General features: G+C 36.4%; 1 protein-coding gene across 3 annotated transcripts in view; it reads left to right on the forward strand.

Moving 5' to 3' along the window:
- TBCK (TBC1 domain containing kinase) overlaps nucleotides 1-25,092 on the forward strand; it is a 100,641-nt gene that overhangs the window by 71,729 nt on the left and 3,820 nt on the right. For all 3 annotated transcript variants that reach the window (XM_039381503.1, XM_039381505.1, XM_039381504.1), the window contains 2 exons: nucleotides 11,416-11,591; nucleotides 16,436-16,595. In XM_039381503.1, the coding sequence (XP_039237437.1) occupies nucleotides 11,416-11,591; nucleotides 16,436-16,595 (336 nt within the window). The remainder of the gene's footprint in view (nucleotides 1-11,415; nucleotides 11,592-16,435; nucleotides 16,596-25,092) is intronic.

The following is a 25,092-nucleotide window of genomic DNA, read 5'->3' on the forward strand; positions in this document are numbered from 1 at the left end:
CTTCAAACATGTCCTCTACTGCTGTTTGCTGCCATGGGGAAACTTTTTATCCACTTGAAAGCAGTGGAATTTGAGTTCAATCTTTAGTATGCACAGTATCCTTTAATGGATTTTTTAAAACATCATTGTGTCTTTGCTGTTCAATCTAGCTCTTATTAAAATTACTTTACTTTTCCCTACCTATTTAGTTTGTTATTATTTGGACAAATACTTTGCACTATATTTTTGTGTCCAGTTTTATATTTATGGGTCACCTCTGTATTTGAAACTGGGCTGGGTACAAAACAATTACTTTGTGAACAAAGTTATGGGTTTGCTTCTGGAGGTAAGTTACGAGTTCTTGAAACAGTAATTGTTTAGTGTTTTTAATTGTAAACACCAACTGTCTCCTACCCCTGTATTTGTATTTTCCTTCTAAGCTACTTCAGTTTGTTTAAGTGCTTTTTATTGGCTACTCAGATATCTGTGTGTATCTGCATGTTATTGTGCTTTGGTTAATAATAACATGAGAAATATTTACCCTCTGGGTGTGCATTTTTCTCCCTAAATCAGCAGTCACTAAAACAAAACTGTTTTGACTCTTTTTATTACTAACATTGCTTAGTATTCATTTTAGTGACATCTATTTGCAACTTCATAAATAATCTTGGGTGCTCTCTTTCCTCCTGGACTTGTGTGTTGCTTAATCTTTTACTTTTTCAACCAGTAAGCATATTTCTGCTAAGATAAAATCTCAAGGAGGAAATAGTTTTAGAGAGAATGAATGTACATCTTAAGTGGGTTTGCATGTTTATTTTGAGAAAGATAAAATGTCAAAAATAACAGCAGAAAAAACCTTTACATTCACTACTGAATTTACACTACAGTTGACTCAATTTTGTCTGTAACTTTTCTTTACCAGCACATGGATGGTGTTTTTCTTCTTACTTTTCTTCTTACTCTTCCTGAAACTTACCTTCATGTCCTGGAAACTTGAATGTCCAGCAGTCACATGGATAAATAACACTGTCATATAACAATTGTCTTCTATATCTGTGTCTCCAGTATTATGGTAGACATACGCTCTCTCCAGCTACTTGTGAAATTCTAAATGAAAGAGAGAGAATGTTGCAGCTTCTTTATCAATATCTGCTGAAGTGTGACAGGTGAACTCTCAGAAATCCACAGGCTGATACAATTATGCCATTGCCTTGTTCTTCTACTGTCAATCTTCTTTTCGAAGGTGGAAGTTTCCTGATGGATGTTGAGGAATGAAAGCATTCAACTGGAGAAAAGTCTACCAGATGGTTATTGATCCTTGCACTGATTTAAATGCTACCAGTCCAGTTCAGCTTTTCATTTTTAATGAAGTAGTAGAAATACCTGAGCAGCAAGATGACTTAATGGCTTGATCAAACAGCACAAACATGAAAAACATTTTTTTCTATTAAAAATAGTATGAGCAAAGTTTCCTGATAACTTTCTTTGACAGATAATCAAGGATAACTTGTGTGATAGACTGCTTACAGATGGAAATTCAGGTCTATGTGCAATAAATACACCAGCACTTAATTGCTTTTGAGTTCCTGTGTGTACTTAGGATATATTTGTCCATCTAAAATGTATTGACTAGGTTTATATTAAACCATTAAATAAGTGGTGGGTAAATTCCATTTATTCTTCTAAAAGAAGCATGGTAGGTAGTGTATACCAATATTTCTGTTTCAGTGTACACGCTAAGAAATGTCCAAGTGCAGTGGTGCAATGTTCATGCTGTTCATGATGGCTGTTATATGTATTCTCCTTCAGGGGTCTTCTGACTGCCTTGACCCATTTCAGGTTTGTTTTGTCTTCTGTTTTTGTGGGGAACTTCGTTTTGTTTTCTTCTTTCATTCAGCAGAAAGCTGTTACTCAAATTTGTATTTAGTTCATATTGTACAAAGCGTTAACTGATCAGGATCTGTGTTAATGCTTCTAACTTATTTTACATTTGCCTTTGATGCTTCTGTTTTTCTGGTTGTAGCTGCCAACAGCTTGAATGATAAGTTGGGTTTATTTGTCATTTTTTAGATGAGTTGGTTAAAATGCACTTTTTATGTCACTCTCCTGTGAGTGAATAAACAAATCACTGTTTAATTAAGCATGTCATAAGCTCATAATATTCTGGAAAATATTTTTAGGAGTTGTTGCAAACTTCAAAACTTTCTCTGTGTATTGGTTAGCTTTTCGAAGTTCATTTGATGCTCATAAGCCGAGCAGCCAGCAACCAGAAAGCAGGGAGTGTAAGGAAACCTCTGCTTGCGGTGCTTTGGTTCTGCAGATTAAATTAGCTAGAGGAAGCCTTTTTTAGCACTTGCTTTACTCTCATAGGTTTTAAAAATATGAATGTATTTTCTTACATTTTAGGACTATATATGGTAGAAGATAAAGCATTAAATCAATTAACCAGAGTGGATAAAACACAAAATATAAGGCTTAGGAAACAACAGATGTTAAATATTGGTTTAAAAGTCTCTGATAAATGTTGTGGTTGTTTTTTTAAGTTGTAATATAAATAGCCATTATTTTAATTGAATGTAAATTCATTGAAACAAATATTCTGCTTAGCTGAGGCAGAATTAAAGGAGTATATTTATAATAATCTAAATATTATTTATATGAAACTTTTAACAGTTTGTGAGACACTAGATCATATTTAAGGATTGTGAGCATGTTTTGCACAGACTTGGTTTTCAGGTCTCCCTGGGGTGTGCTTATCTGCTATGAATGTAAATGGAGTAGCTAGAGCAGTCAGAGTACTCTCTGCTGCAGCCTTAGGCTCAGGTTCTGGATTCACTGATTGTCCACTGAGTCCTTCCTCACAAGCCTGTGTGATTATACCCACTTTGAAGTTGAAAGATGGGTGTATTTGACCTTTTTAACCTCCCTCAATTGGGATTTCATGACTGATTAACAAATGTGCTGAGGGGAAAAGGGTAATTGTAGTAAAATTAATTATTAAAAAAATAGATCTAGCCAGTTCTTTCCATGTGCATCTTGTGGGAATGTTCTTTTTAATCTTTTTTTTTTTTAAATTGTTTTAAAACCAGATTCTGGTTTTGATAGCCTTTGATTACCTTTGATCAATTAAATATGAGAAGTTTCTTTTTTTTTTCCCTCTTTTTTTTTTTTTTAATCAGTTTTGCCATACTACTGGGGAAAAGAAATTTACTTAAAAATCATAAGCAGTAACCACTATATGGAAGTACAAGGAATGTGGCAGTTATCTTCACCACTCTTTGAGGTGTGGAACTTACTGACAAATGAACCAGTTACAAGACAAAGAAAGAATAGGGTCTATAATAAAGTAGTAAACACAATAGAATAGTGCATTCAAGTTTGCTAAAACTATTAAATAGTTTGAATTTGAGGCAACTCTGTTTTTCCTTTATATGCCCCGTCTTAGCCCCTGTGGAGTGTATCCCATGAGAATACATTGTCTATGGTAGCACTGGTAACATAGTCTGAGGTCAGTCCTTGCCAAAGTAAACTATTGGAATATTGAAATGAAAAATGGAGTCAAACAAGAAATTTCTGAAGTCTGTCTGGCCAGTGTTACATTTGCCAAACTGTACTCAATATTCAGCTGTATCTGGCAATCCAAATCTGAACTCCACAAAGTGGCACTGTAGTCTTTACCTGTGCTTTTTCCACCTGCATTGTTTGATGCTGTTTTCTTCACTGATTATTGGTGAATGATCTCAGAAGTACGGCTGCATTCTTGGAAGTTTGGTGTTGCACAAATGTTTCTTTCCACTGGAGCAAAGCCTTATGTTCAAAGACTTTTTTTTTAAATGCACATCCAGTGCATGGAGAATTTTAAGAAATAATTACATACCTCCATGTTTTAGTAATTTTTCAGGCTGTAGTGGTGGTCCTGAATTGCAATCTGTCTGGCTGGCTGAAGACACAGTTGTTATTTTGTTTGCTAGCATGTGTTTTGTCACTGACTCAGTTTCTCTTCGAGAGGGAGGACTATAGCAGAAGTAAGTCTTTTTGTCAACTGAATCTAAACCGTTGTCTCCTTGGTGACAGCTTTTTTCATACTTTGCTAAATAATCCATACCTTATTTAAAAAAATAGCAGCCTACATCTAAAAAAAAGAAAGGAAAACGAAAGAGCAGTTCAGTGTTTATGTGAATTCACTTTAGGCGAGAAGTAACAGAATAATCCACTGAGTGTGCTGAAAATACGCCTTAGGACCAGCACAGATCTAAAAACCTTAATGTTTTATTGACCTTCTGATAAGCACAATTAGATACTGCAGAGAGGAGCTGTCCACCTGGTATTACATTTTTTATGTGTATGCTTGTAACATTAGAAGGCAATGGAGTTTGGGAGAAATTTTCAAAGTCAGGTTTTGGAGGAGAAATAAACTCAAAGACCTTGGTTCATCTCTGACACAAACATGGTCAGGTGCACAGCTGTAGCTGCCTCCTGCCACTCACAGTCACTCTAATTCTGGCTTGCACTAACTCCTGTGTATGCCATATCCTGCTGCTGTGAAAGTTATGTCTTAGAGTACAGTGCTATGTAACAGTGTTATTAAGAAGATGTATTAAAAATGAATTTTCATTACATGGGGAAGGGGTGTATTATGTCAGCCTAAGGTGCTTTTTCCCTCTACTCCTTAGTCCTCTGTCCTACCCTATTCTTTTCTCTACATGCATCTCTATAGTAGCCTGCCTTAGACTAGTCTTGAATTTAGGATTCTGTCACATTCCTTTCTCAGGCCAGACTAAGTACTGTGTGTTTTCTCAATTGAGACAGGATGTGGTGTTGTTATGATCTGTCTTTATTAGGAAGTGCAGTTAAGAGGATAGAAAAGACTTTCCTGAATGCAGCTCTCTTGACTGGTGCTGGTGCTGTCTCCTTGCAGTCGATAGCCTAGTACAAATCGGCTGGTGGCCTGTGTCATTGTGTCAACATCATTTTAATCTACCAGTAAAATTGTTACAACTATGTATATATATTTTTTTCTCATCTGCCATTATTAACAGTGGAAAATCTGATTTTCAACTGTGCTTGACAGCATAACTGGAAGAGTCCATACTGATTGCAGCCTTGAACCTGCAGCAAAACTTAGTCATGGTGACCATCCCGCAAATGTGAATGAACACATTGTAGGCTGATAGGCATAAATGTTACTGTTTATGCTAAAATGATGATTTTCATATAGCTCAGCAGAGCTTGGGCCCAGGCCAATGAGCAGAGTGATACAGAAGTCCAAGGAGATTTATGTGCAAAGCACATACAGCTTACAAGGTAACTGTTTGGATAACCATATTTTCAGACTTTTTGACAATTGAATTCAGTGCTCATCTTAATAGTCACTAGTTAAGGTAGAGCCTTAACAGTATGTTTTGACAGGCTTCACAGTGGTAAATAACTGAACATGTCTCGGAGCTGTGCTGCCATTTTTAATGCCAGTTCAGAGAACAGGAATTTTGAATAAATAGCAACTACAGATGGTTCCTGAAAAAAGGTGGATTGTCTAAATCCAAGATCTCTGACACAAAGTGAGATGTGTGATCACATTATGAAGAAATTCCTCTTACAGTTGCAGGTTGCATTGAGATGTGATATTAAATTCCTGTGGGTTTTTTTTTTAAAGAGGGCAAGGGAATCTCTGACTGTTTTCTGAAGATGCTGCAAGAATTTTTCTCAAATCAAAGGAATACAATTTCTTGTCAAGGAGAGAGTATCTATGAAGAGTGGAAAAAAGAGGCATTGATGGAAAGCAGGGAAGGCTGATAAGATCATTCTTGCTGCTGCTTTTACTTCAAGTTTTATCTCATGTTAAAGCATCTTGTATTTTCAGGCATTACTGGATTATGGCTCAACTTTGTATTTTAAAATGGTTCCCTGCAGTGGTGAGAAGCCTTTACCTTTTTTTATCATATCAGAGGCAATAAGTGAGGCTTTGCAGCATGTCTGCCTAGCTGCATGCAGGGAATAACTTGTCTTTCAGCTCTGCTGACTCAGCTTATTCACTCAATTATGTTATTCCAGGGAGAACGAGAGAGGTTTCCTTAATAATGAGCTGCTTTGGCAAGAGAGCTCACTTATGTTTTTGTAGACTGCCTACAGTGTTGTGTGAAGACATTTGGAGGATGTTTATGATTGACAGTTGTCTGGAAGATGCTATTTGCACACTTGTTAAGGTGTGAGTTCTGGAGCAGGGAGCTTTGTGGGGGAGTCCAGTTGGTGGAAGGGGTGGAAGAGTACAGCTTGCAAAATGTACTCGCAAAATGAAATGGAGCAAACTTAAATAGGAGGTAGAGGGAGATATGGAGCATAGAGAAGGTAGGCACCAGTGTCTTGACTTGGAAACATGAGAAGCAGAATATGATGGCTAGGGAGGACTGAATCTGAAGTGTAAGAATGAATTTGCTAAAGAGGTTGTGTAGAGAACAGTGGCTCTCGAGTGTTGAAAAATTTTAGAAAAGAGTTCCTAAAATCGGGAAGTTTGGCTGCTCCTCCTCTATAAACAGTCACCATTGAACATCAGAAACATTGAAGCCTTTTTGTATGACCCTTTGCTAATAATGGTCATTAAAATGGTGGGGAGGTGGGTTGGGAGGCTTAGACCATTATCTTATAAGCTTGTTTTAAAATGTTTTTTTAGTCTTATTTCTAGATATATGTGCATACACTGATTTCAGAAGCAAAACATGTTCTAAAAATATGGAATGACATCTTCAGTGAAGCATGCTTCCTTGTGAAGGACTTTGATATTTTGGATAGAATATTTTACTTGAACCCCAGATTTTAATTATACTGACTTTCAGACTGAAGTTCCTTTTATGTTATCTGCAGTAAGTTTTGCCAACTTCAAAGACAAAGAGGAGAAACCCTGCATCTACTCAGATAAAGCTATACTTTCCATGGATAAAAAGTTGCTTTATAGCTCCTGTATTTATCAGATGGAACTGTTAAGTTCAGGTTCAGCAGAATTAAAGATAGTTGGTTATTTTCTCTAAAAAAGTGTATATCTTCATTTAATAGCCACGATGAAATGCCTGTAAGAGATTACAGGCTAATAGGAAAAGAGATAGGAGCTATGATTGTATCAGCCTCATGTTCTGGAATGCTTTAATCTCTCTGAACCTTGACTCCTAAATTGAGAATGGTTAAGCAGCTTTAATTCATAATATTAAAAAAAAATTAAATTCTTAATGCCTATTTCTTCTTATTAAGAGCAGTAAATACATATGGCTTAGCAATTCCCAGACCTATTTGAAAATTAATGGGGTGAGAAGAGTAAGTACTTTGAAAGTAAAGATTTTAGGGTATTGTCAGAGAAACTTCTGGGAGACAAGGAGACCCTAGACTTCAGCTTAAGTACTCTTTTTCCTATTACCATCTTGCTGATTAAAGAGTCTTCCTCAATGAACAGTTTCTTATAGCTGAATAGTCTAAGGCATGAATCATGCTTTCAGTTAGAATATGCTAAAATAAGTTTCTCTTCTTTGCAGGAAAACAGACAAAGCAACTTATGTACTAAGCTCAGTATCTTAGCACATGTAGACGTGTGTGTGTGGTTACGGGTGTGAAATTGTGCATGATTCTGATAATTCTTACATTTGCTAAGTAATGACAGAAAGTTCATCTCTGTATCACAGAATCACAGAATATTCTGAGTTGGAAGGGACCCCCAAGGATCATCAAGTCTAACTCTTAAGTGAATGGCCCATACAGGGGATTGAACACATGACCTTGGTGTTATTAGCACCAAGTTTTACACAACTATGAGCAGTTCTCAATTTCAGAGTGGTTGTCAGTATGCAATTTCTTACATGATCTCTAAACCCATGCATATATTGACAAGACTGTAGGAGCACACTACACAAGTGTGTGAGGGGACTTCTAACTGTTCTCTGGCACTGTCCTTAAAGGAGAGCATTTGCCTTTTTTAAGAAAAAGAGGGGGATTTCTTAGAAATTATGTACTATGTCTGCCTTGGAAAAGAGTAAATAGATCACAGCAGGAAGATAATTGAAGGGAAGAAAGAAGCATCTTATATATGTGATAAGCTTTTTAGCTTTTTTTTTTTTTTAAAGCTTTTCCCAGTGGTTATCCAAGCATTTTTTTTACTTTTTTTTATTTGCCCTGTTTGTACTCCCCATAGGTTTGGGTTATGGGTTAATCCTTACCCTCCTTTCATGACTTAAAACAAAAAATTACAGATGATAAATTCAGTGAGATATTGTAAGCAACTGTCCTCAGATATGACTACCTGCAATTTAATTTAACTGGAATCAAAATCTCAGTTGGATACTGCTCACAATTTGTTGGATATTTGTAAACAACTACTAAGAGTCTATCAGTACCACAAACTTTCTCTGAGCGCAGTTAACCTGACTCAAAGGATTTGGTTTAAAGTGGACCCTGTCACTTCCTTCACCTACTTTTCCTTCTGGTTCTTCACAGCTGGAAAGCAGTGCCTGCAATGACATAATAAAGCCTAACAGGAATTGAAGCCAACAGTTAGGACAAATGTGAAGCCTCCTGTCTAAAATGTCAACCTGTGTCTTGTACATCTCCTCTTACTTGGCCAGGCCTAGGCAAAGAGAGTAGTCACCAGGGTGGTAGACGACAGCTGAAACACTGTTGTGGAAAGCAGCAGGAAGGGTGTTAAAGGTTCAGAAGAATCCGCAAGATTTGGGTGGTCAGCAGCTGTGACGCCTCAAGAGCTGTCTGAACTCAAGTCCAGCACGAAACTGTAACAGGATGGTGGTTTTAAGAGAAGGTGTGAGGACTGGGTAGAAGGATTGACAGCTTTGTGTTAGCTACATTTAGCATGTCCTGACAGTTCATTAGAAAATTCCTGTGAGAAAATGTCTGACATGAAATATAGTTGTTACCAGATAGAGTAGATAAAGTCAATGTTTTAAATGTAATTAGGAAAGATTATCTTATAAGTGTGTGCACGTATTTCACTTTGCAATTTGAAGGAAATAAATTAGTCAGATAAAACAGTTGTTAGAGAAAGAATTGATTCAGCAATTCTGTTTCCAGCTAGTCTGTTGACAAGCTTTGTTCAAAGCCTAATAGAGATGTTGTGTCACTAAATATACCATTTATGCAAATCTAGGTCCAAGCAAAGAGCATTGTAAAAATTCACAGTTGAATGTGTTTCCCCTTATTTTCAACCCAGTTAAAGGAAAAAAGTGCTTGTCCTGGTTATTAAAATCTATTAACAGGACAGATAGTGTGTACCTGTAGAGCACTTTTTGTGGCTTTATACTGTTAGATAAGGAGAAAATGTTTTTATATTGGCTTAGGTGAATTTTGGCTGGTTTGCTTTTTGCTGTAGACTTCATGCTTTCACCTTAAAGTTTCATTCATTCCTGAGGCATTCATCCCATCTACTCCATTAGAGAAGAATTGTGCAAATAAAAGTAGGAAGTGGTTGTGTAATTAGAGACTATCATAATGTAAATGTTTCTCCTGAAGACTTAATTCAGGTCATCTCAGCCAGCTTCACTGGCATAGACCACATTTATAATGCCTGACTTTGCTACCTGAATGTTTATTGTTACCTCTAATCATGTGACCCTGCTTTAAGGATTGAACTCTTTGCAGCAGCCTTGCTTCCCTTCCCTCCTTGGTGTTGCTCCACAATCACTCTCCTGAGGGAGAAACTGTTGCCTGAGGAGGGTGTAGTGATGTCTGCCGGTTTTAGTCATCAGGCAAATTAAGCTGTCTCAGCCAAGTGCGTATTTACGTAATCGGTACTCCTTCTACATTGCTACCTTTCGTGGATCTTGCAGACGTGTCTGTGTGAATCCCCTAGATATGGACTGCTGGATTCATTTGGCAAGTCTGAAGTTTGTGAGAAGAGTTTGGGCTTTTTTTCTTCCTTCCCTCCTTCGGTTCATTTCCTTGGACTCCTCTTGGGAAAATGCAGCTATTCAGCTGGGAGGTGGCTCTAGACAGCAACTGGGAGTTGGGTGTGCCCTCTGTTACACTGTTATTTTTATGGAAACAGGTCTCCCTTAAGTATTGACTATTCTGTTGAAACAAATAATACATTATCCAGAAACCATGTGTTTTTCTCATTATAAAGCATCTTGACCTCTTTTATTCTGAACTTGGGAGGAAATTATGTGTTGACACTAGCAATTTGTGAGTTCTTTTGTTTTGACTACTATCATGTACAATGGAAAAGGCAGTTTGGTGACCTAATATATTCCCTGAAGTATAATTACTGGTTTTGGTTGGGGTTTTTTTTGTAATTTTGAATGCTTTTTGATAACCGGCTTTACAGCAAAAGTATTTCTTAACTGCTGGACTGTCTAGGAAGTCTTTTCTGAGACATAACTCAGAAAAATGTGTATGGTCTCTCTGGTCTGTCTAGCATATTCTCTAAATTTTGAATAGTCCTCAGGTTAAATGAGAAACTAGTTTGTTTAGAAACCAAACCAAAAACTAGAGCTAACAACAGTCAATTTGACTAATACTAATTAGTAGTACCTCCCTTTTCTTCAGTGTTACTCCTGTTCTCTTGAATTTTTTTTTCATAGGCTATGAGCAAACAGTGTCTTGTATTGGTGTGATCACTGCAATCTGAAACAAGATAACAGAAATGGAATATTTTTTAAAAGCAGAAAATTGGCTACTGTGATACTCTTTAAGAATATAGAGTGTAGAAATACTAGCACTTAGGAATATCTCTGAGTTAATTCACAGTGGAGATTCTCTTATGAAAAATAATTTCAGGTATTATCATGCTAGTTGCTTGAGCACTACCAGGTGTGTGTTGTGTGTCATCTGTCCCATCCCCCAAAATATATTTTCTTATATAAATAAAAATGTATATATATAAATTTCCCTGTCCCACAAAACTAAGGACAAATTTTCTGGATTATAAAACAGGACTACTTCTTATATTTCTGGTGTCCTGATTTGTGCCTAGTCTTTGAGCTGCAGAAATAACTGGTGTTTAGATAGCTCTGCGTCTTACAGAGACATCTCTGTTTCTGTGCCAAGTTGCCAGCATCTTTTCTGCTCCAAGCATGAGACCTTTCAACTTCTCTTTTCAGAGAGTGTTTTCTAGCCAATTTACTTACTTTCTGATGCTGAGAAATGTTCTTATGGGTGTTGTGACAGTGAATAATTCATTAATAAATCTCAAACTGAAAAAACTTACACAAATTGTCAAACTGTTTTCTTTTTAACAACTTCAATAGAAAATAGGGCTATAGTTGTCAGATAGGCGTTTGGCACTGCTCTGGACCTTTTCTATGTGGATAGTTTGACTAGTTCAGAGTAATAAGGAAAATATGTGTTTCTGTTTAACTAGGTTATTACACTTTGAGGTTATCAAAGAAGTTTCAAAGAACACTATGCCTCTAATTCTTTGACCCCTAATATATTTTTTTTCTTCTAAAGTCTAGGGATTCCATCAAGTTGGATGACCTGAAGGCAGAAGTGTCACCACGAATTTCAGCAGAAGATCTGATTGACTTGTGTGAGTTGACAGGACCTAGTCATTCCAAAACACCTATAAAGAAAACAAAGCCTAGCAAGCCAAAGCTGCTGGTGGTGGACATTCGTAACAGCGAAGAGTATCCTTCAAATCTGAGTGCCAGTCTTGATAAATCATGCTTGTATCAATTACTTCCTCATTGTCTGCAGACAGCGAGATGTTAGAATGGTAAATAACGGAAAGGGATGTGGTATAGGTAGAGTGGAAGAACTGAAGGCAGGGGGATTTGGAGGGAGGCCTGGTTTGCAGAGAAGAGGACAAATGTATTTTTGCCTTCCCATTTTAAGCTGTGACTTTAGTGAAATCACTTTGTACCAGTAGCATAAGTGCTTTAATGCTACATTTTTCTTCATAACAGGTATTGTCAACAGACCTTCCCCATTTAATATGAACAATATTTTGGAAGGGCATGAGTCTTTCCAGTGAAGTGGAAGGGAGATAAAGAAGATTTGATAGATCATGTGGTTTGTCAATTCCTCAGTGGAAAGCTGATTCCTATTGAGTGTCTTCATACTACTGTTAGGTAATGCAGCCATACAGCTGCCCTAACTTAAGTTCTCCAGTAGATGACAATCCGAAAAGTCTTAAAGGTATCATGGAGCTATATTTTTATCAGGGTCACTACCCTGTCTACACCTTACTCATTTGTTCCTTTTCAAATACATAGTTCTTTGCATGTGGAGTGTTTTGGGGGGACTGGGGGGGTTTTTTTGAAGTACTGTAGTTATAGGGCTGGGTTTGTTTGCGTTTGGGAAGGGGCAGTTCTTAAAGGTGTGCTTTTCCAGGTGCATACATTTTGGTCAACATCCATCTAGAAGTGGGAACAATGACAAGACATTATTAGAGGTAACTTTTAACATTATAAAGAGTATTCGGAAATATACTTGTTATCGGTTTGTATAATTTTTTTTAAGCATTGTTAATTTCATAATAGCAAAAGTGATGTAGATGGGGTGGTTTTTTTGCAGTCTACTCTTAGCTTGCTGTGTTGCAAGTTATAATTCTTAATGGGCAAACAGTACTCAATAGAAAAATAACAAAAGATTCAGAGTTGTTTAGCCTGGAGAAAAGGAGGCTTAAGTGGGGACCTTATTGCTCTTAGGAACTGTCTGAAAGGAAGTAGTAGAGAGCTGGGTGTTGGTCTCTTCTCCCAGGTAACAAGTGACAGGACAAGAGGAAATGGCCTCAAATTGCACCAGAAAGGTTTAGATTGGACATTAGGAAAAATTTCTTCACAGAGAGGGTGGTTAAGCATTGGAACAGGCTGCCCAGGGAATTACCATCTCTGGAACTGTTCAAAAAAGTGTGGATGTGGCACTTGGAGACATGGTTTAATGGTGAACATGATGGTGCTGGGTTAACAGTTGGACTTGGTGATCTTAGAGGTCTTTTCTAACCTTAACTGTTCTATGATTCTATGAGTTTTAGTCCCCCTTTCACTTTGAGAAAAGAAGATCATTCCTTTTGCCAGTGTCTGGCTTATTCTTAAAGGTCTCTAATGACAGAGATTCAACAGGCTCCCAACATCTTTACCAAGAGAGAAGATCTTCTGGTGTCTAACAAATGCTAGTAACATATCGTATGTGTATTAGAAGAGTGTAATTTCTAGACAATGAAGTGAATGATAGATCAATACCAGTATTTGGGCTAAAATATGTAGTAAAAAATTTAAATAATGTTTATACCTAATTTTTTCATCTAGTTTATTAAAATGCCACTTTAAAAATAATTGTATATGCAGAAAAGCACTGCCACTAACATTTTTTTCTATTAAATATTTACCAATATTTATGACAAGGTATGGTGAAGATAAAAAAGTAAACATACTTTTTACTATGTAGAGTTAAGTTTATTATTTACATAGTAAATGGAATTTTATAACATTCTAAATTAAAATTGTTACTTTCAAAAGATTATACTTTCATTGTATGCCAGACTTGAACCTGTAATGTGATCTGCTGTGTAGATAGAACAGAATGGTTGAAGGAATACAAAAAAGTAATTTTTCTTTTGCTTGCATGTATTGTTTTCAGGGATCAATTAAGGATTGTAATTAAGTAGAGATTCATATGTCTGAGTAGTTTGACTCTTTATTTTCTGGACTCCAGTGTTTTCTTTACTCCTGGATCAAGATTGTTGAAAATGTGGTCCTCTTTTTTCAGAGAGCAGTAAAAACATAGGCTATTTTCTGAGAGATATTCTCTCTTGATGAAGAAATTACTTTTTAGACTCCAGTTTAAAAGAGAAGTCTCTGGAAGTAAAAACTGTGAAAGGTTATTGTTAAAACTTAGAAAGTTTTGATACTACAGAGTTAAATTCTGTTTCTATTTCTACATTCAGCATTATGTTATTAATTATTTAAGCTACTTCTTAGAAATGACCAAGGAGAAAGCAGAGGGAAAGCAAGTAATATTAAATGCCTATACTACAATCATTGCACTGAAAGGTTATTATCTGTGTACAGTAATGGATTTATTTATAAATCCAGTAATTATTGTGCAATCAGGATGAAAAGCAAGGTGTTTGCTTCAATGTTTCTATAGCTTTTCTAATAGCTTGCTAATAGGCTCTACTGTTGTACTAATCCTATTCTAATCTAGCAGAGTAGATTCAAAATTTCAATTATTTCAAAATCATTTGAGTTCTATGAATTAAGTGGTTTTATAAGGCTGTCTTTCATGTTATGAAATCTTAATCAGACTTTCTATTTCTATTTCTTGAGGAGCCACCCTGTAGAGTGGAAGTCTCCATTAGCTTGAATAGTGCACTGTAATGACTGCTGCTGCTGTTTCAGTCTGGTTGAGGTTTATGGTAGACTAAAATGTCCTGTCCTTTAAATAATGGGTGGACTGAAATCCTAATACCCATCTGGTATTAGGAGGTAGGAAATGTCATTATTAAAAAGGCAGCCTGGTAGGTAGTAGAATTACCCTTGAGTTAATTGGTTTGTATGTCCGCTGAAGAAGAAAATCTGTGATATGTAGAAAGCTATTAAACTGTCAACAGTTATGAATATGTGTGGGAAACCATAGGAATACTGTGTTCAGTGTCCTGTTCATTCTCACAGTAAGGAAACAGTCTTTGTGTTTGTCACAAAATTTCAACAAACTGTACTATAGGATCAGGCAGTCTGTATGTTACTGTGGCATGTGTTTTAAAATGTAATAGACCACTGTGAGATGATTCAAAAATATGATCATTTCTTAAGTTTGTTTTTTGGTTTTTTCATCATCTATGCTTGTCATGCTAAACCTCACTCTCACTTTGTTCTCTAAGTGATTTGAAAAAAGGATGAGAGGACTTCCAACAAGTATCAAACATGCTTTGTATTTCATAATAGGATGCTTTTGAAAGCTAAGGAATTTTTTTGTAATGAATCTCATGTTGCAAGGCCGTGAGCTACTAGCCCTCTTTCCCAATAAACAGCTTTGTAACAGAAGACTTTCTAATGAAAAGGTTTTATACACAAAGCACTGGTTCAGTTGGCTAGCAATTCATCTAAGGCTTATTTCATTTAGCATGTTAGCAGATATATTGGCAGCCTTCCATTTATGTTTTGAAAGTTATACCTGCGTACTTACGGTCTCTCAGTCTGTAGCACAAAATCTTGGCCTTTTTATTAACTGTCTTAGTAATCAAGCCTTCTTAAAAATATTAGGTCAAGGTTCTCTGAGCAGTTAAGTATACTCAGTGGTGTAAGTGTAAGCAATTAAATTTGACCAAAATTTGATCATTTCAGAACCTGGTCAGTAGCAGTGAGAGTTATGTGGTTATAAATGGGGTTGGCACAGATGAGGGAAGGAGGGATATAATTTTCCCATTCAAAATAGAAATAAACTGACAACATTAATGAATGATATGTGATCATCTTTTGTTCTTTCAAACGTTTTTAAATAGCCATATAACAATGATGATCATAAAACTGAAACTGTTACATAAATCACAAGAAATTAATGCTAATATTAAGCTAAATGAATTAAATCTTGCCTCCATTTAAGACAGCTTCTTTATTTAATAGATTCTGAGATTTAATTATAAATTTAACTAACTTTCTGCAAGTACAGTAATAGAGTGACTAATCTAGAGATTTGACATTGTGTATATTTTTGCAGAACTTTGCTTTTTTTCATCTCTTCAAAGCTGTTCTTGCTTATAGATGGGAAAGGGAAGTGTTCCAGGCATGTGTGTACAGTCTAGGAAAGTAATTCAGAGTTTTGTCAAGGTCATGGGGTATTCTCAAATTCATAAAAAGCTAGGTAGTAGCGATCCAACTTAATTTTTATTTAAGAGATTTTCACATTCAATATTTGCTTATAAAATTTCATTGAATGTTCATCCTCTGAAAGTGAAGGACAGCTAGCTGTGTCTCAGAGTTGTTTACTTTTCAATATTGCTGTTAGTGGGACTGCAGATAATATACATGGTGCTCATTGTCTAGGAATCTGAGGGCATGTACATTGGAATTTCAATTTGGATCAAAATTGTAGAGGCCTTGGGAGGGTTGACAGGAGTTTTGAGGATGTTTCTCAATAATCCCTGTTTAGCTTTAGTTCTTATTGTAAGTACTTCATTCCTTTTGCATAAAATTCCTCTAGAAGAGGTGCTCCAGCTGCTTATTGGTATTTGGCTCTTATTATCAGACTAGAGCTGATTAGAAGTAAAATCCACAAAATTACATATACCGTAGATATTGGTTCTTTAGCACCAAGTGTTTCATTTAGCAGATCATTTTCTGTAGTGCTGTGTCATATGTAGTGTCAGTTTTTTCCTTCATATGAGTAAATAGCAAATATGGTTTGTCAAAATATACTATCACAAAAGGCCAACATTGCTCTATTGTGACAGCCAGGATGAAGAGCAGGTTCATCCTACAGCTGTGCAGATTTCTCTGCCTTTCAGATCTCCTTAACTGATCCTTCTTAGCTTTAACCGTGGCCATATTTCTGGAAGCATCAATGTCCCATTTGCATCAGCATTTACTGCAGAAGGGGATCTTGTCCAGTGCCCAGCAACTGCAACGCTCCAGAGCTTTAAAGGAAGAGTCGTGGTGATTGTAGGAAATGCAGTGAAGAACACAGCCACCGTAAGTATTTTGCAATAACATGTATTTTTGTACTTAGAGATACAATAGTGGCATGGATACAGACAGTAGTAAATAAATGCTAGAATCTGGAAAATTTAGATTAGTAATTATGGGTATGATGACAGGATTTGGGGTAATGTTTTTCTTGTTCATTTCTGCTTCTAGACAGACATTTCAAGGGGTCAACATCTGAGAAGGTTCATGTTTTGAAATTAAATTATTTAACATTACCCTCTTCAGCTTTAAAATCTCTATTTTTGTCATGTTAGAGAAGTGACATCAGCACTTCTAATGTGCATCAGTAAGACCTGGTTTTCAAAAGTGACTTGCATTTACTTTCTGTGGTGTTAGGAAGCACATACAAGGTAAGTTGGATGGGAACAGATACCTTATGAAGTACAAAGGAAGTTCATATTGCTACTAGTAAGAAACAACGTATTGCTGAGTTTTTTAGAATCCTTTGTTCATGCAGTTATGATCAGTGAAGAGGAGAATGGTTCTTACTGGTAACTTTTGTATGATATTTCTATTGTCAGTGCCTTTAGAATATTCAGATTTGCCTATTCTTTTCTATAATTAAATATTTAATGGTGTTGAGTACCACCAGAATAAGAAGTATGTAAGTATTTCTCTTCTTTAAGACACTCTCTTAATTAGGGTATGCCTTTAGTTCACCAGTTTCTTAAGCCTGTTTACTCAAAGGACATGACCTGTAACCGATATGGCAAGAAGGGCTGTGGATCATTAAAAGATCTTCATGTCAGGAACAGCAGAAGCATTGGCACAACACGTGGTGGTATTTATTATTCATATAGGAAGTTTTAGTGTGAGAAATTCCTTTCATTAACCTGGATTTTATCATTTAGAAAATTAACTTGTGATATGTATCTGGTTTTTTAAATAGTAGCAGAGATGGCATAAAAGAGACTGTGCAGCATATCTGAAATAGTTTCAGTTAGTGAGTATCTAGGTTTATGTGTGAGATCTGGGTAAGTTCATGATAAATATTTCAACATGAAATGAGTTAACTTGAATAATAACAATTCCTCACGAAATGCTGAATGCATAAATCCCTCCCTCAAAGGGACAAATGCAAAATGCATAAAATGCTAAGAGCAAAATGGAGATTATTTAAATGATGCTTTTCATGTTTGATGGTGAATTATGCAGCTGCTTTGAACAATTACATTTTAAATCACCAAAGATCTTAGTTTATCTCAGTAAGAGCCTATCCATTCACTAACCTCCTAAGGAATAGGAACAGGAAAAAGGAAGTGCTTTGGTGTTCGCTAAGGAGTGCCTTTATGGGATGTATTCCACATACTACCAACTCATTTTCTGCAAGTTCTGGAGGAACTAAAACAGATTGAAGAAACTACCTGTATCAAATTTCCGAGTACGGAAAGGCCAGAGGCGTTACAGTGCAGGCTGGCAGTTCCACCATAACCATGAAGATACTATTTTCTTCTATGAGTGACACCTGTGATGCAAACTTAGGTATTTTGTTAAATGTTTCATTAAATGAAAATCAAATGTTTCCTTTGCTGTGCAGCTAAACAAAACTTGCTTAGTAAGTGCAAGTACTTCAGTCATGTGAGAGGTGCTGTCTTATCCTCTAAACCCAGATTTTCTGTAACTGAGACAATATTGACCCAGAATTGTCAACATTTTCATAAAGGAGAAGTGCTGCTTTGTCTTTTGATTTGCTTTTAGAGTTCTTGAAAGCCTAACTAAAGAGCGTAGAGCTTTAAATAGCAACAAAATACTGGATTGACCAGTTTGCCCACAAACTAATTGAATACTTAAGCCTAAGTACTGGTGGGAACTCACCACCTCTGTCACACTCTCAAAGTGCATATAAAACCAGCCTCAATTTGACTGTGTTGATAAAACTTAGAACTTCTTTTTTCATGGATAATTTTTAAGACCAGTTTCAGTTTTACTCTGCATGGTTGCATAGAACTGTCTACCACTATTCATGCCAAAACTATGTAGCTTTGAGGCTTGACAAGACATTAGTTATTACTTTTTAACTTTTACTAAGTCAAACAATCACAGGAAAAATTTTAAAAGTGAATGCATGGAAACAAAACCAACTTTTGTCCATGTTATAAGATGCTCAACTTAAAATGTATTTTTTCTAAACAGAGTCATGTATTTCCACATGAAATGCATCCAGATGAGCCACAAATAGAACCCTGCATCATAAAGGGGAATTTTTCAGAAGTGTTCACTGAAAGATACACCACTAAAAATATGGAGATTGGCACTGTTATACGTTTCGTTTAAATTTATATAGGACTTAGAGGTAGGGGTAAGAGTGAAAAAACACTGATTTATTTATTTATTTATGGGACTGTTTGTAATTAGAGGGTTGAATCTTTCAATTGCACTTCATACTAGTAGCCTACTTGGCATCACTTAAAAATAATTTAAAAAGCAAACTTGAGTATACTGAGCAGACCTGTAGAAAATAACTTTTTGCACTTCATTTCTGTTTCTGTCTTTTGTATTTGATTTGGAACCCGATGATAAAACATTTAAATTGGAAAGCAAATGCTGTCTAGAATTTGAGAGGTGAGAGGGAAAACTGAAAACTTCACCACAGCGCTGTTCCAGCAGGAGGCAAAGGAAGCCAGCACTGTCACATACTGGCTCTGGCTCTGACAGCTCTAGTTCTAGTTGAACACTTCCTTCGGAAGGAATTAAAACAGGGTAATCCTGCATGTAAAGTCATTTGATTTACTAACACTAAAAGTTAAATTAATAGATTGACTGATGTATAAGAGCCTTACTGAATGTGCCATTAGCAGCATAAAGGTCCTGTAAAAGAGATGTAGTGTGGTGATGCTTAGTTTGCACTTCTCTGGAGAATATTCCGTCCTTTAGGCTGGTTCTCACTTTATGCCAGTCTTTCTTCTCCTAGGAGTTTCTGGGCACTTGTTAATAGAGCAGATATTTTTTGTCTCTGAAAACAGCAGGAAACCTCCACATAAAAGGCATTATGCTGGAGTTCATCAACCAGATTCTATTTTGAAATTTAACTTTTAAATACGTTAAGTGGCAGCATCTCTTAAGTGAATTAAATTGCCATTTCCCACATCTATAGATAGATAAGTACATTGTAAATTCCATTATGGGCAAGGGATCATTACAGTTGGGAATGTAATAGTTAAACAGGCAATGAGTGCTCAACTGTAGCTTCTGTTTTCGGTGTATGATGAATAACATCTGATTTTTTTCACTTTCAAAGTCAGAGATACAGCAAGTAAAAAGGTGGATTATAGTTATGCATATGTAGGACAGAGATTGGTTTGGGTCTTTTTTTGGAAGGGTGACATTACTTCATCTTCCCTCCCTCAGGCAACTTTGAGGTGCTAAGCCATTATCTGTTTCCATTTCAAACTTTTGTCTGTGTAACTGCAATTTTGACTGAATTTAGAATAGGAGGAATACCTTATTGATACTAAATCATTCTCCAGCAATTCAATTTTGACAGTGACACACTTCTGCTTGTGTAATGTGGTTGTTTCATGTGTTTCCCTGGTGGTTTAATGTATGTGTATTATTGTCTGTTAAATGCTATAACAGAATAAAATATACAGGACACTTTAATCTGCCTAATAATGTGCCTAAAAACTCTTTTTTTTTTTTTGCCTTGGAAAAAGATAGTTAGATAAGCTGTAAGTCAAAGCTTAAAAAATGTGTCTTTATAGCTGGGAAATAAATTTTCAGTTGTAACTTCTAATTGCTACATTGATTATTTTTTATCTAGATAAGTTATGCTGCTATAAATATATTGTCTAGACAATTTCTACAAATTACTGAAACAAAGTAGTTATTCTCATTGCACGAATTATCTCCAAAGCAAAGACAAGAAGTCCTGAGTTTCCATGAGATCTTTCTGACCCTTTTCAAGGCAAGAGGGAGAGGGTCAAGTTTAAGATTCTTTTTGTATAACATATTCCTGGCCTGAAAAAAAAGAAAAAAAAATATTTTTTCGATATGAAAGTAACATTTTCTCTCAGCACACTATCAAAAATGCATTTCTTATATGAAGACTGAGACACATATGTTAAAGTGTCTGGTTACCACTAAATTTGTGTGATTTTGTTGTCATCTTCCTCAGAGCTTTTAAAAAGCCCTTGCCAGAGAAGCAAGTCCTTGCATGCTGAAGCTGTGTCCTGTTATAAGCCTGTCTTAAAACTACAAATGAATGCCTATGAAACTTCATAGGGTGATCTGAAGATTAGGTGTTGCATAGAATACTAAAAGACGGGTGCATTTTTGCCTTCTAAAGACAGACGTATTTAGCTGAAAGGGCCTAATGAAACTTCTAAAGTGAAAGTAAATAGAAATTAGACAATAAACTTCTTGAGATGTTTCCACCATGTATCTTTTAGATTCTGTGTTTCCTTGCAAATAGTCTCTGAAGAAAAGTGATTGAACAATTGGAATGAAAACTGAAGATACTTTCTCTTTGCAGGGATGGACGGCTCCTTATGATTACTAGAATGGCTCTTTTTCATGTTTGTTTTGTTAAGGCCCCATCCTCCCATCTCTGTTCAGACTCACAGCTTTCTGGAATCATCAGGTGCCTCTTTGTTGCCTTTAAAGAGGAAGGGATAAAGCTTGTATTTTGAAAAGTTTGAATAGATTCACTAGTCAGCAACTATCCTGCTGGTTGTAACCCTACCCAATACATGGTTAAGTCTTCATTATTTTATTCTGTAAATGTAGCCCTTTTTATTATTGTAACATGCATAATGTATGCATGTTTCCCTTCTTCGACGGAAAGCAGGCCAGCTGCTGTTGCCAGTACATGCTCTTCACACAGCCCAGGAAAGACACTTGGGCTGCCAGCCAGGAGTTGTGTTATGCTGTTGTAATTCTGCCCCTGACTGTGGCTTTGGTTAGTTTGCATTGGATGCCTCAGATACAGCAGCAATGACCTAAATATTCCACTTTTCCAAAGGTATGGGAGAGGAAAGGGGGAAAATGAAAGAATGAGGTTCAGGAATAGAACTTGAGTGTTCCTTTTTCTCCTCTGAAGTAGGTGACAAGGAAGACAGGCTAATTCTAAAACTCAAAATAGGTTCTCTTTTTTATTTTTTAATGAGACCAGTGGTAACAGTCATTGGAAATTTTAGTTCTTCATTTGATGTAGGTGCTTTTTGGCCTGTGTGCCTTACTGCATAGAGGTTTGCATGTTTCTGAGATCAGGAATCATGGAGTCCTCTATTTTACCTATCAAAATATGTCTGAGAGATGCTGGCAGGCAGGATCTCAGCTCTTCTCAATCATCTGGGAAATCTCTAAGGACAGGAAAGATGGGAGAGTGGTGAACCTGAATCTTGGAGTGGTGCCATCAGGCTCCAGAGTTCCTCCAGACATCTGTCTTGGCTGTGGTCATGCTGTCTTTGTGGACTGCACCTCTGGAAGAGTACTCTTGTCCTTGCTTGAGCTTGCATGAATTAGCTTGTATACATATCACTCAGGACTACTACATAATAACCTCGAATTATCACTTTCTGGGGCTGTTTGCCATCTCTTAAAACAGTGGTTTATATTTCCTGGTATTCTAATTCAAGGAATCTTAAATGCTGATAACTGAAAGAGAGATGGCAGTGACATACAAACGTGTGTTATAGGTCTAGGAACCTGGCGTAAGGATATGCCAGCTAGAATGCTATTGGTGAATTTGGCAATTCCAATATCCATACTGCTTGTTTGGAGCAATGTTGTTCTGCTTTTCTCTAAACTGTATCTGAATCAGCTTTTCAAAAGGACAGACAGACTGACTGACTGCTTCAGGAGGGATTGCATCCATTTCATGGGAGGCCCAAAGACTTCTATGCTAGAGTTTAAGAAACTGGACAAAACTTGCAGTTTGGGTAGTGTTAGAAAAAAGTATTGCAGATCACAAAGAAATGCCTTTCAAGTATTTCTTTGAACAATTTTCAAGATCTATGGCAATCTTTAGACTTGGGGAGGAGGCTGAATCTTTCAGAAAGACTCATGCTTTTATTTTTTTATATACAAGCCAGCTGTTACGCATCTTTTTGAAATTACATTTTGCTGTTCACTAACAACTTTTTTATTTTCTGTTGAGTCAAAAATAAAATAGTTTGCTTTCTGCATTTTTTATTGTACAATCCATTAAACTGTGTTGTGTGCACTGCATAAATGTTGGTCAGTATGAATTAGCTGTGTTACAAAATCTCTACAAAATCTCTGCAACTGAGTTTTAATTTTCAAGTGCTTACTTCCACCTGGGTATTTTTTAATGTTTTCTGTAATTTCTAGGTGAAAAATTTAAAGTGCAGGTGTTTAAAATTTATTACTTGAAGAAATTTGAGTGTTTACTCTCACTTTCATTCTCAGTACAACTTAATCTGAAACCAGCTATTAAATATCTGTTTGTGCAGGCTTATTTTCAAATCTCTGCATGTAAGTGCTCTGAGTTACTGCTGTGTTTTTGTACTGGTGGAATGGAAAGTGTTCCCCTTTGGCCAGTCTACATGTAGAGAATTTTCCCTTGATCTTGTTAGAGCAGGAGGTCCTATGCTCCTTTCCCCCCACCCCCACTGTAGTATGTGTTTGCACCGAGTTGTCCTTTCTGTGCGTTTTTTACTTCCAGTTTATGGTAATACTGTAACCAATAACTAGGCACTGTTTTGTTGATACGGGAGGCTTTAGGTTCCTATCTTTGCCATAGTGTTAAAGTGTCACTTCATTTTTCTGGAACCCTTTAATATCAAAAGTAGCTGATTAAAAATAATCTTGTGTACTGGGTCTGCTTTGTGGCATATGGAGAGTGCTGTTTAAAAAGCTCTAGACTGATCACTTTGACGGGGCTGTTCTTTCAGAGAGGTGAAGGTGAAATCTTGACTGAAATCACAAAGCAAATAGACTGCAGTCCCAGACGGGTTTGTGTAACATGACTTTACAAGTGAAAAACTATAAATAATCTTGTGGCAATGGATGAATACTACAAAATTTAGTTGATATTTCTCCTCTAACTTCTTAAGTATCTCTTTTTCTTCTGACTCTTTCAGAGGATGCTGTTAATATTTATGCCCTGGTAACATTAGTCACAGCAGTCTTTTTTGGTATTCTGGTGCAGTATGTTACTCCTCCTTCCCTCCCAGCATGCCCTTTAATTACAGCCTGTCACAAGAATGTCTGTGAAAGTGAATAATGTGTACATAGCAACCCTCATGGCTAGCCTGAAGGGTGCTGGGAACAGGGCTGCTCAAGCTGTTGTGTTATTAGACTCTCTGCTGTAGACAGTGTAAAAATGTGACATGCCTGGCATAATACATTCAGCACACTTGAAAGCTGTTATTTTACTGCTTGGAACAGGGTAGAAGAAACATTTTGATAAATGTGCCAGTGTGCAGATTATTAAGGTTCTTGATGGTACTTAAAGGAGCAGTCCTGTTATGCTGTTTGTATTGAGAGCATCACCAATGCAGGGTAAAATGTGTAATATTTGCCCAAATTTTGATATAATTTGCTGTGATCTTTTGTGTCTTTGAAAGCCTGAATTCTTGTATCTGCATGAAGAGTCTTAACTGACTGCTTTCAAATGCAAATTACAATTTTCTGGCTCAGTTATGCTCACCGAGAAGGGTGTTTTACGTGGAATTGATTGATGCATTACTTTATAGAGGAATAGTGTTTCCATAGTCTTCACCAAAGACATCACATAGTAGTCATTAAACAAGCTACTCACATATTCATCCTTTAATATATAGTATTTGCTGTGAAAGTAGCAAGAGAAAATTCAATTTAAACTCTAGATGCCACCAGTGAAAACATGGTAACTGAGTTTGGGAAGTGCATTTTGAGGAAAGGCCACCTGAGGCAGAAAGAAAAAAGTTTAAAGTCTTGTGGCATCCCTTTAATCCTCTACCTCAGATAGGCAAAACTCCATTTCCCCATATAGTATTGTTGTTTAAATGAAAACAGAAGCATTAGAGAGGAATGTGATCCATTGGTGGTATGGGGAAGCTGATATATCCCAAAAGTTATGTCAGCACAAACATTTGATAAATTTAAGAAAACGTAATCGTCTTATAAATGACAGCTTATTTCTATTTATAGAAATATACATTTGTGTAATGGAAATTTAATTGTGAATTTAATTATGCACTACTTTTATGTTTCAGTAAATCTCTCTTTAAAATGTAGGTGGTTTACAGGTCACTAAGGATGATGTAACCCATTTGCTTATCTCTTCACCATGTTATCTTCTGTCTTAACAGCAACTCTGTAAATTAGGTTATTTAGCGGACTACAAATTACGTATCCGGGTGCCTGTTAGTAAACTTCTAGTTGACACTTTATGACAGCGTTCATAAAGGAAATAGAGCCCACACATGCAGTCCAAGATTGTAGTTTCTGCTGTAGAAAATCTGTGGCATTCATTCAGAAGAGGACTTTGGGCTTCTTTTGACACGTGAAATTTTGCTCTTTTGGATCACTGATTTAT

Source organism: Pipra filicauda, unplaced genomic scaffold (assembly GCF_003945595.2).
Source record: "Pipra filicauda isolate LSUMZ 115617 unplaced genomic scaffold, ASM394559v2 scaffold228_size1260155_pilon, whole genome shotgun sequence".
Classification (NCBI taxonomy): Eukaryota; Metazoa; Chordata; class Aves; order Passeriformes; family Pipridae; genus Pipra; species Pipra filicauda.